General features: G+C 40.1%; 1 protein-coding gene across 1 annotated transcript in view; it reads right to left on the bottom strand.

Annotated features, from left to right (window-relative positions):
• Positions 1-12,348, bottom strand: part of LOC150088463 (serine/threonine-protein kinase Genghis Khan-like) — a 905,682-nt gene that overhangs the window by 602,880 nt on the left and 290,454 nt on the right. Inside the window, exon 13 of the mRNA XM_090370169.1 lies at positions 886-1,043. Within this exon, the coding sequence (XP_090226295.1) occupies positions 886-1,043 (158 nt within the window). The remainder of the gene's footprint in view (positions 1-885; positions 1,044-12,348) is intronic.

Here is a 12,348-nt window from a genome sequence, read left to right as displayed (position 1 = left end):
GGACTTTTCATTATCCCAGGTTTTATGGAGCATCAGCATCTTAGGCATATTATTCCACTTTATATTGTTTGTGCAAATGTATGTTCACAGGTCAATTTATATGTTTTGCAAGATGAGAAGACCAGAATAACTAATGGGGGAAAAGGGGGGAACCCTGCTCCTTCCACCTAAGATCAGCTAACTTCAGCCCCAACAAAAGATGTCGTTAACATATGATTCAAATCCAGATCTCTCCAACTGAATCTCAAGTGGTGAAACCATTATGCTGTTTACAGTTTACTCTTAAACAGCATAAACCATTATGCTGTTTAAGAGCCATAAAAAAATAAATTTTTTTATGGCTAAGAGCCATAAAAAAAATAAATTTTATTATGCTCCAACCAGGTTGTTTTAGAATAAGGCATGTTATAGTTCATTTGTTGCATGAGAACTTGCCTTTTAAACATCATTAAAACAGCAACTTTCATCCGTTTATATCTGACCAGATTTAAAAAAAAAAAAAAAAAAAAAAATTTTACCTTATCAAAGAACATGATTTCAAGATTATCACTTAATAGAAGAGTATCTTAAATTACTGATGTTTGTAGTCCTGGAAGTGCCTATACATTTAGCCTGCATTTACCCTTAAATATCCAACCTAAATGAAAACCATGCAGATCAGAGGATTGTAATTGTTCAAATTGCAAATACAGATCATTGTCTACTGTAGAAAAAGAATACCCCTTAACTGCTATTCCTGAACTATATTCATGAACAACCATTTACATTTGTAACATGCACTGTGCATACATACCCACATTATGAGCTAAGGGTTTTTTATATATATATATATAAAATTTTGTTACTTATAAAGTCTTTTTTTTTATGAGAGAGAGATAATCCTACCCTGTGTAACTCATCATTTTCAGCTTTTATAAATCTAAGAGTCTTTTCCAGTTCTCTTATTCGGGACACTTTTTCATCTTGAATATTTTCAAGTTCTTGTTTGCCACAAATAACTTCTCTGTGTTCCTTTTTCAGTTTATTCATCTCTACTTCAAGTTCTGTTTAAAAGATAAAATAAAAGGATATTAAAAGTAAAGATAATATTGATTACAAAAAATATTTTATGCATGAAGAAATAACATATGAACAAAAATAACATAATAAACTTCCTATTAAGATATATTAATAATTTTTATTGGGGGAACTTTTAGAGTGATGAACAATAAATCCACTGAGTGTGGATTTAACAAACAAAACAGTCTCTAAAAGCACTGAATAAAAAATCTATAATAAAATTTCAATCTTGCTTCGTGCTTGTTTGTTTGTTTGTTGTTTGTTATTTGGTTTTTAGGAGCATTAGCAAAAGGCCATATGCTCCAGGATATGCAGTGGTCATTCCCTGACCTTTCCGCATCCTCCGTATTTGGTGGTGACGGGCTCGAACCCCGGTCTAATCAAGAAGCGTGTGCTACGCACTGCTGCTCCTTCCCACCTGGCTACAGCGGCGCCTTTGCTTCATGCATCAGTACAAATGAAACAGTAATAAGACACTTTACTTATCCCACATTTTATTCAATTTTAAGTAAGTTCTTATATTTTTAACTTATGGTTTTGAAAGATTTTTAAATAACAATTATTATTAGTAATAATGCAAGTTGATTGCTCATACTGATAATAATGTCCTAATGATAATTAGAACATTGTTATAATACGTGAATATCCAATGGGAAGAGGATTTGGGCCCTATTTTTCTACAACCACATAGTACATTTCAGCTTATGATGCAGATATACAGGGTGATTCACTACCAGTGCGACAAACTTGCAGGAGGTGTGGGGGGCACAAAGACGAATCGGAATCACATAGCATTGTAGGGTCCGAAATGCCTTCGTCATGCGGTAGAGGACGTTGAACGGGAGGTCGCGTGAACAGCGATCCCACTAGAAGTCAGCATTTGCGAACCGGTTCCCGAGGCAGTAGGATGGACGAGTATTCAAACGTTGAACTGGCCGACATGCATCTCGCGTATGAAGCTGTGGACTGTAACGGGCGCGCCGCTCTGCATTTATACCAGGAACGTTTCCCGCACAGGCGTGCTCCTCATCATACAATTTTTGCACGTGTGCACAGAAGGTTACGTGAGACTGGTTGTTTCACGAGAGATACCACGAATCAAGAGCGAACGACAAGGACGCCAGACAATGAGGTGAATGTCCTACATCTTGCAGAAGGTAATCCAAGTACGAGTACTCGAGCGATAGGCCAACGATTGGGTATTTCCCAATCCACTGTATGGAGGATACTGTCAACAAACCAAATGAGTTCGTACGATCTGCAACGCGTCCAATGATTGGATGCGTTGCAGATCGTATTATATATCCACTCCTGCGGATTATCCACTCCGGAGGACTTTTGCTACTTGGTTTCTTCAACAGAGTGCGACAGACAGCGCATTTGCTACATCTGTATTGTTCATGAATGAGGCAAGTTTCACAAGAGAGGGAACCTTCAATCAATATAACGCCCATTTGTGGGCTTTGGAGAATCCCCATGGTACGCGAACACGTGCAACTCAATGCCGTTTCTCTGTCAATGTTTGGGCCGGCATTGTTGGAGACCACCTCATTGCACCGTACCTTCTGCCCCCTCGTCTGGACGGTAGGGCATACTAGATCTTTCTACAGCAAGTCCTGCCTGAACTTATTGAAGAAGCACATGTTCCTCAGTCGTTGCGCCGCTCAATGTGGTTCCAGCCTGATGGGGCTCTCCCACATTACACCAATGACATCCGCCAACACTTAAACATTTGGACAGCACTGGATAGGTCGTGATGGTCCAGTTCATTGGCCTGCTAGATTGCCGGACCTATCATGCCTGGACTTCTTCTGCTGGGGTCAAATGAAGACATTGGTGTACAAGACACCTGTTGATTCAGTTGAAGACCTCGTTGCTCGCATCTCTGTAGCTGCCGTGGATATTCGAGACACGCCAGGAACCTTCCAGAATGTTAGGGATTCCATGCAGCAGCGCTGTGAAGCCTGTGTGACTGCTTTTGGTCGAACTTTCGAACACCTTCTGTAGCATGGCTTTTTGCCAATGTAAAACTTGTCATTAAAATGATTTCTGTTACACTAACGAGTTGCTGTTTCTGTTCTTTTTCTTTGCTTCTTTGTTCACGCGACCTCCCGCATGACGAAGGCATTTTGGACCCTGCAATGCTATGTGATTCCGATTTGTCTTTGTGCCCCCTACACCTCCTACAAGTTTGTCGCACTGGTAGTGAATCACCCTGTATACAGAACTCCACTGGCAAGCCAAACATCTGTTAGAATAAGACATGCATAAAGAAATTAAATAACATTCATATGCTTTGCCTGTGTTCAATTTCAATCATAGTTTGGTTGGTTTGGTTTAGCGATTTTGGCACATCAGCAACTATGGCCATAGTGCGCCATTTCAATCATAGAAAGACTTTCTGCTATCACTGAAGATAGTGAGGCAGTACTTGCCATCATGGCTTGGGTAATGTTCAAATTAGAGCCAAATATATGGCGCCTCCGTAGCCAGGTGGGAAGGCGCAGTAGTACGTAGTACACGCTTCTTGATTAGACCGGCGTTCGAACCCGTCACCACCAAATACAGAAGATGCGGAAAGGTCAGGGAATGACCACCGCATATCCTGGAGCAATATGGCCTTAGTTGCTAATGCTCCTAAAAACCAAATAACATAACATAACAGAGACAAATACAAGCCATACAGTACCATAGAAATAAATTACTCCCAATTCTGCCCAAGTTGCTAATATATTTTTAAACTGAAACTGAAAGCAGGTAAAGTTTATGAATTTATATGATTTCAACTGCACTGAAATATACCCCTGCAAATCCCAGAATACTCTAATGCATAAAATTTTTTCTTGTTATTAAAATGAAGCCAAATGAACAAAACTGTTTCGCAATTCAGCACAGCTTATGAATAACAGCACATCAGATAATAGCAGATAGATTTAACACTTTCGCTCCCTACCTTTCTGACCATTTTGTTTCTCACTATGACTGAATTAATCAGCCTCCAATGAAGGTTTCTTGACAAAATAATCCAATTTTAATTCTGTCAAGTTGGAAGAAAAAGTTCTAAAAGGAGGGTGGTTCCTGCTCCAAGTGGATTAAAAATCCAAAGCCACATATTTGCATGAGGAAACAGTGAACACATTAAACAAGAAAATGCTGCTCCACCGTACTACATAAAAAAAAGCTTCTGATAATACTACATTCAAATCTTCACCATAACATTACATGAAAGGGTCTCACTGGTATTATTCATTTTTTCATCCTCGAGGGCTGGTACCAGGATGCAGTTGCTTCCAGACTTCCATCATACCTTGGCTGCAGAAGCAAACTAAAGAGGTGGGATACAATAAATCCTTATAAAAACATTTGTGTACATAGACATAACACCATATGAGGCTAATATGTACATAATTTTTAACAGCAGACTTTATAACACACTGAGCTTTGGCTATATTTGCAACTCTACAAAGCTAGTGAAAGCAGATGTCATATATCTTTGTTACATTAAAAGATAGCTGCCACTTTTCTGACTATGTCTATAGTCTAGCTACGTTTTTTTTTTTTTTTTTTTTTTTAGGATGACTTATGACATTTGAGCTATTTATAGTTTCTATATTACTTATATAGCAGTGTGTATGCTGTGTGTATTGTCTATACAAGTATGTTTACAAGCCGATTTGCATGTTGTGCAGGCTGAAAAACCTGTAATAACTTACAGCCCTCAACCCAAGGTGGACTAATGACAGCCACGACTGAAGAGACCTTTAAGAACTCCTACAGTCACTGAACTGGATTCAAATGCAGATGCCTCCAAATGAATGAATAGCACTTATATTGTCAACGTCAAATTAATCTGTACAATGAGTGTGCAAGGCTCATATGGTAGAGTTTTTCTGAGCATGGTCTGTATTTGTTAACAGGAGAGACTTTTTATAGGGATGGGATGCACTTAAATAGTAGGGGCACAAGATTTGCTGATGCTATCAATGCAGTGCTGAGTGGACTGGAAAACTGCTAGCTGGGGAGGGGGGTTGAGGGCACATTGACTAATATATTAATAGCAGCTGTGCACAGAGGTGTAAGTGATTCTTTCACTGCTTCTACTGGAACAAGTAGCTGCCTGGAAAACGAGTTGTCAGATTTCAAGACCTGCTGGTGTTCTTCACAAAACTAGCAAATACATGGGCTGTGTTAGAGTTAAGAGTAAATACTGGTGCATGTATACTTGCATGTACATTAATGCTAGGAGCATAGTAAATAAATTTGATGAATTTCAAGTACTGGTCAAGCCATTAAACACAGACATTGTGTGGATATGACAGACATAGTGCCACACAGATACAAGAGCTGTACTACCCATATTCAGAATTTGAATATGGGGAGTACAATGTATACAAAAAGGACATTAACATTTAAATAAGAAGACAAACTAGATGCTCCCCCCCCCCCAAGCTCCATGCAATTGCATCTTGAGCTCATCTGTTGCTTTCTTCAAATACTTGTGAATCACAGGTTAATCTAACTAAACAATCAAACAGACAAACCCCAACAATCTACTCAAACATAATAGTACACTAATAATAAGAGATTATTCTGCAACTATTAGCCTCATGAAGGGGACAGGCACCTACACCCTTGGAATGAATTACCATCCCCGCTACAGAAATTGGTACTATCTATTGCTCTAACTTAACATAAGGTCACTCAAAATTAAATCATCTCCTGAAGCAACCAACCTGGTGTCACAAAAGAAAACAACAATCATCATATGACTCTCTCATCAGTCTTATCTAAATTACTCCACAGTCTAAATTACTCCTAGGTGGTAGATGACTCATCAACCGGTGCAATACCACCACCTTGCTTATTGGAGGCGTGAAGTGGTGGGGCCCATGTTTAGTCTCCAGAGCTAAGTTCCGTTCAACCCTTCCCCATCTCTTCCATCGTGCAGTATGATTGATGACTTTTGAGGTTATGATGAACATCGCGGCGAGATCCAATCTTCCTTACATTTTGAGGGTACAGCTCTAAAATGGTATTTGCAGGTCGGCCGCAAGTTAGTACACCGGACTGAACCTATTGGTAACTCTCTAGGAGGCTTCCGGATAAGCCAGTGTATAATCTTGCTAACTCTACTCTGCCAGATAGTGACTGCAGGGAGTCCGAGTAGTGTGTATGCGGGGGGCATTATCGAGGCCACATTATGTCAAGGATCTGGGTATATTCTTACCATGTGTATGCCACCTTTTCTTACCCACATTTTCTTACCATTGAATACACCATGAATTTTTTTTTATTTATTTATTTTTTTTTTTTATGTAAACCCCAAACATGAGAGGTATTAGAACCTATAGTACTTAGTACCATGCTTGGGTTGGAGGTTGAGAAGACGAAAGAAGATATTTGTTCACATTGGACTTGAACTTCTGTAGACTGTAATTTTCAGGAAATACGTACGAAGGAAGGTTGTTTCAGAAATTGGCAGTTGAATGAATAAATGAGGAAGATGAAAAGCTGGTTCTGTGAGTTTGAAGTTGGACAGTAAATGGATGTTGGCTGGTGGCGGCACGTCTCTGGACTATTTTAAAAGAGAGATCAGGAATTATAGAATCCAATTCAGAAGAACAGTGCCCATGGAGGTATCTGTAGAAGAGGCATGCAGCAGAAACAGTACGTCTATGAGACAGCGAGTGGAGAGACTCTGTTAGAGTTGAATCATTAATTAATCTAACTACCCTCTTCTGAACAGAATCAAGAAACCTGAGAGAGGTTTTGGGGGCACCACCCTATATGTGGGAACAATATTCCATGGAAGAGTGGATTTGCAATTTATACAGAGTGAGCAGCTGTTTGGAAGAAAAGTAACGCCAAGAGTGAAAGAGAAAACCAAGTTTTTTAGATGCAGAGGAAACAATATTTCTAATGTGCTTCTGCCAAGAGAGATTAGAAATCCAGGTAATCCCCAAAAGAGATATATCATTTTGCCTAGAAATCGAAGTGTCACTAAAGATAAGCATAGGAGCAGAAGAATCCTTTTTGCGAGATATAAGACAAGACTGAGTTTTAGAAGGGTTGAAATCAACTAAGTTGTCCTTGCCCCACTGGGCAATTACTTGAAGATTGGCATTTAAGGAATTCATAGCAGATTTTCGAGAAGTTGAAGGTGATTGAGCAGGACAAGGTTTCTCAAAATGGAAAGTGGAATGCAATGTGCTATCATCGGCAAAACTATGGATAGGATTTCCAGTCAATGGAAGAAGGTCATTAATATACAAGAGGAAAAGAGTTGGGGAAAGAACTGAACCTTGGGGGACACCGGCATTAGTGGTGAAGTTAGAACACAGAGAGCCATCTACCATCACCCTCAGTGAGCGATCAGAGGGAAAACTGGATAACCAATAACTAAAAACAGTCGGCAAACCATAAGATGGAAGCTTGTTTAGAAGACCTTTATGCCAAACATGATCGAAAGCCTTTGAGAAGGCAAGAGCAACTACTTGGGTTTCACTGAACCTTTCCATTGAATTAGTCCATAAATGGGTAACATAAGCCAGAATATCACCAGCGGATCGACACTGACGGAATCCATACTGGCGATCGTTGATCAGACGGAAGATTTCTAGGTAATTTATAAGTAGGCAGTTAATTGATTTCTCCATTACTTTAGAAAGAGTAGAAGTAATTGTAATGGGACGATAATTGGATGGGAAGGATTTGTCACCCTTTTTAGGAACTGGCTGGATATCAGCAAATTTCAAAGCAGAAGGAAAAACACCTTTGGAATAAGAAAGTGAAAAGAGGCGGCAAAGAACAGGAGTAAGTTCAGGAGCACAGGTTTTGAGAACAATTGCAGAAATACCATCAGCACCTGGAGCTTTCTTATCATCAAGATTCGTCAAAATCCTTCTGACATACTTTTGACGGAAGACCACAGGAGGCATTGAATGGAGCGTGTTGGGAATGGTGGGAGGTGTTTTACCAAAATCATTAATACATGAGTTGGAAGGAAAATGGGATGCTAGCAGGTCAGCTTTAGCCTTGGCTGAAGTGACAACAGAACTATCTGGTTTGGACACAGGTGGGAGCAGAGATGGGCAAAAGTTGCGGCCAATAGCTTTGGCAAGAGACAAGAATAGTCGACTACCATTAGGGCAAGAAGCAAGTTTTCTACTCTTCGCTTCTTCAAACTCTACTTTGGACTGATTAATAACTGCTTTACAATTGTTGCGAGCTTTGGTGTAGGGGGAAAATGAAACTGAAGAATTGGATACAAGCCAATTACGATATGCAGCATTCTTCTCCTGAACGGCCTTAGCACATTTATTGGAAAACCAAGGTTTAGATAAAAGACAAGATTTTAAAGTGGAGTGTGGGATAAAGGATTGCATTACTGCAAGAATAATTTCACTGACCCGGTCTGAGCAAACGTTGGCATCAGAAGTTTTGAAACAGTAATCCGACTAAGGAAAAGAAGAAAAGAAGTCTCGCAGGTCATCCCATTTTGCATTCTTGTAATGCCAAACAACACGAGGTTGGGAATAGCCATGAGACAAAGGTTCCATTAGAGAAGAGACAATCACCAAGTTGTGATCTGAAGTACCTAAGGGACCGTTCACTTCGACCGTGTACTTAGAAGGGTTGTTTGTGAGAACAAGATCAAGCGTATTGGCTGTATGATTAGGATTGTCCAGTATTCTTGTAGGTAAATGAACAATCTGTACAAGGTCGTTAGTAATTGCAAAAGCCTCAGCATCCCGACCAGCTGGTTCGGTGTGACTAGAAAACGGAAGCCAGCTGGAGTTGTGAACATTAAAATCACCAAGGAAAATTACCTCACTGTTAGGAAAGTTGGACTGGAGAAAGTCAAGTTGCAAAGAGAGGAAGTCAAAGAGCTCCAATTGATTAATGGAGTTAGGAGAAGGGTGGAGACAACAGATGAATTTGACACAATGAGGTAGAGAGATTTTAAACCAGAGAAGATCAAAGAGAGATGAGATTCCAAATTGTCAAGCCACTGACAGGGAATATCAGAATGGACATATGCACAAGTACCACATTTGAGGCGAAAGGAATCATGAATAATTTGGGCATCTGAGATGAGCAGTAGTTGAATCAACCGATAACTGAGATTCTGTCAGAAAAAGTACATGGCGTTTGGCGGACTGTAAGTGGCAATGGACATCATTGAGATCAGAATTGAGACCACGTATATTTGTGAAATGAATTAGGAAGTGCTTGGGAGGTTTAGATCTTTTCGCAGATAAGCTTGCTCTATTAGTTTGACAATTCATGGTGTATTCAATAGTAAGAAAAAGTGGATGGGACATGCTGCATGAAGTAATGAAATTTTTTGATATGGCGTACACATGGTAAGAATATATCCAGATCCTTGACATAACGTGGCCTTGACAATGTTCCCCGCATACACAGTACTCAGACTTCCTCCAGTCACTATCTGGTAGAGTAGAAGTAGCAAGATTATACACTAGCTGATCCGGAAGCCTCCTGGAGAGTTACCAATAGGTTCGGTGCGGTGTACTAACTAGCGGCCGGCCTGCGAACACCGTTTTAGAACTGTACTCTCGAAATGTAAGGAATATTGGATCTCACCACAATGTTCATCATAACCTCAAAAGTCATCAATCGTACTGCATGATGGAAGAGATGGGGAAGGGTTGAACGGAACTTAGCTCTAGAGACTAAACATGGGTTCCACCACTTCAAGCCTCCAATAAGCAAAGTGTTGGTATTCGACCGGTTGATGAGAGTCATCTACCACCTAGAGAATTGTAAAACTAATAGAGTAGATTATCTGCGAAAAGATCTAAATCTCCCAAACACTTCCTAATTCATTTCACAAATATACGTGGTCTCAATTCTAATCTCAACGATGTCCATTTCCACTGGCAGTCTGCCAAACCCCATGTACGTTTTCTGACAGAATCTCAATTATCAGTTGATTCAACTACTGCTAATCTCAGTTGCCCAAATTATTCGCTTTATGATTCCTTTCACCTCAAAGGTGGTACTTGTGCATATGTCCATTCCGACATTCCCTATCAGAGACTTGGTAATTTGGAATCTCCTCTTTTCAATCTTCTCTGGCTTAAAGTCTCTCTACCTCATTCTGTCAAATTCATCTGTTGTCTCTACCGTTCTCTCAATTACACTAATCACTTGGAGCTCTTTGACTTCCTCTCTTTGTAACTTTACTTTCTCCAGTCCTACTTTCCTAACAATGAGGTTATTTTCCTTGGTGATTTTAATGTTCACAACTCCAGCAGGCTTCGGTTTTCTAGTCACAGTGTCTAAGTACACGGACGAAGTGAGAGGTCCTTTAGGCACCTCAGATCACAACTTGGTGATTGTCTTTTCTCCAATGGAGCCTTTATCTCATGGATATTCCCAACGTAGTATTGTTTGGCATTACAAGAATGCAAAATGGGATGACCCGCGAAATTTATTTTCTTCTTTTCCTTGGTCGGATTACTGTTTCAAAACTTCTGATGTCAACGTTTGCTAAGATCGTGTCCGTGAAATTATTCTTGCAGGAATGGAATCCTTTATCCCACACTGCACTTTAAAATCTTGTTCTTTATCTAAACCTTGGTTTTCCAATAAATGCGCTAAGGCGGTTCAAGAGAATGTTGCATACCATAATTGGCTTGTTTCCAATTTTTCAGTTTCATTTTCTGCCTACACCAAAGCTCGCAACAATTGTAAAGCAGTTATTAATCAGCCCAAACTAGATTTCGAACAGGCTAAGAGTAGAAAACTTGCCCTAATGGTAGCCAAGCATTCTAGCCAAGCATGCCAAAGCTATTCGCCACAACTTTTGCCCATCTCTGCTCCCACCTCTGTCCAAACCAGATGGTTCTGTTGTCATTTCGGCCAAAGGATAAAGCTGACCTGCTAGCATCCCATTTTCCTTCCAACTCATGTATTAATGTTTTGGTAAAACACCTCCCACCATTCCCAACACGCTCCATTCAATGCCTCCTGTGGTCTTCCGTCAAAAGTATGTCAGAAGGACTTTGACGAATCTTGATGATAAGGAAGCTCCAGGTCCCGATGGTATTTCTGCAATTGTTCTCAAAACCTGTGCTCCTGAACTTACTCCTGTTCTTTGCCGCCTCTTTTCACTTTCTTATTCCAAAGGTGTTTTTCCTTCTGCTTGGAAATTTGCTGATATCCAGCCAGTTCCTAAAAAGGGTGACAAATCCTTCCCAACCAATTATCGTCCCATTGCAATTACTTCTACTCTTTCTAAAGTAATAGAGAAATCAATTAACTGCCAACTTTTAAACTACCTAGAAATCTTCCGTCTGATCAACGATCGCCAGTATGGATTCCGTCAGTGTCGATCCGCTGGTGATATTCTGGCTTATGTTACCCATTTATGGACTAATTCAATGGAAAGGTTCAGTGAAACCCAAGTAGTTGCTCTTGCCTTCTCAAAGGCTTTCGATCATGTTTGGCATAAAGGTCTTCTAAACAAGCTTCCATCTTATGGTTTGCCGACTGTTTTTAGTTATTGGTTATCCAGTTTTCCCTCTGATCGCTCACTGAGGGTGATGGTAGATGGCTCTCTGTGTTCTAACTTCACCACTAATGCCGGTGTCCCCCAAGGTTCAGTTCTTTCCCCAGCTCTTTTCCTCTTGTATATTAATGACCTTCTTCTATTGACTGGAAATCCAATCCATAGTTTTGCCGATAATAGCACATTGCATTCCATTTTCCATTTTGAGAAACCTTGTCCTGCTCAATCAGCTTCAACTTCTCGAAAATCTGCTGTGAATTATTTAAATGCCGATCTCCAGGTAATTCTCCAGTAGGGAAAAGACAACTTAGTTGATTTCAACCCTTCTAAATCTTCTCAGTCTTGTCTTATATCTCACAGAAAGGAATCTTCTGCTCCTATTCTTATCTTTAATGACACTCCTATTTGTGGGCAAGATGATATATCTCTTTTGGGGATTACCCTGACTTCTAATCTCTGCTGGCACAAGCACATTACAAATACTGCTTCCTCTCCATCTAAAAAACTTGGTTTTCTCTTTTGCTCTCGGCATTACTTTTCTTCCAAACAGCTGTTCACTCTTTACAAATCGCAAATCCACCCTACCGTGGAATATTGTTCCCACATCAAAAAGTCTGTCAGGCTTCTTGATTCCATTCAGAAGAGGGCAGTTAGGTTAATTAATGATTCACCTCTAACACAATCTCTCCACTCACTGTCTTATAGACGTACTGTTTCTGCTGCATGCCTCTTCTATGGATACTTCCATGGGC

The sequence above is a fragment of the Mastigoproctus giganteus genome, chromosome 3, assembly GCF_048544385.1.
Source record: "Mastigoproctus giganteus isolate SK-2022 chromosome 3, ASM4854438v1, whole genome shotgun sequence".
Taxonomy (NCBI): domain Eukaryota; kingdom Metazoa; phylum Arthropoda; class Arachnida; order Uropygi; family Thelyphonidae; genus Mastigoproctus; species Mastigoproctus giganteus.
Note: the sequence above shows the minus strand (reverse complement) of the source record. Positions and strands in the feature narration are given on the sequence as shown.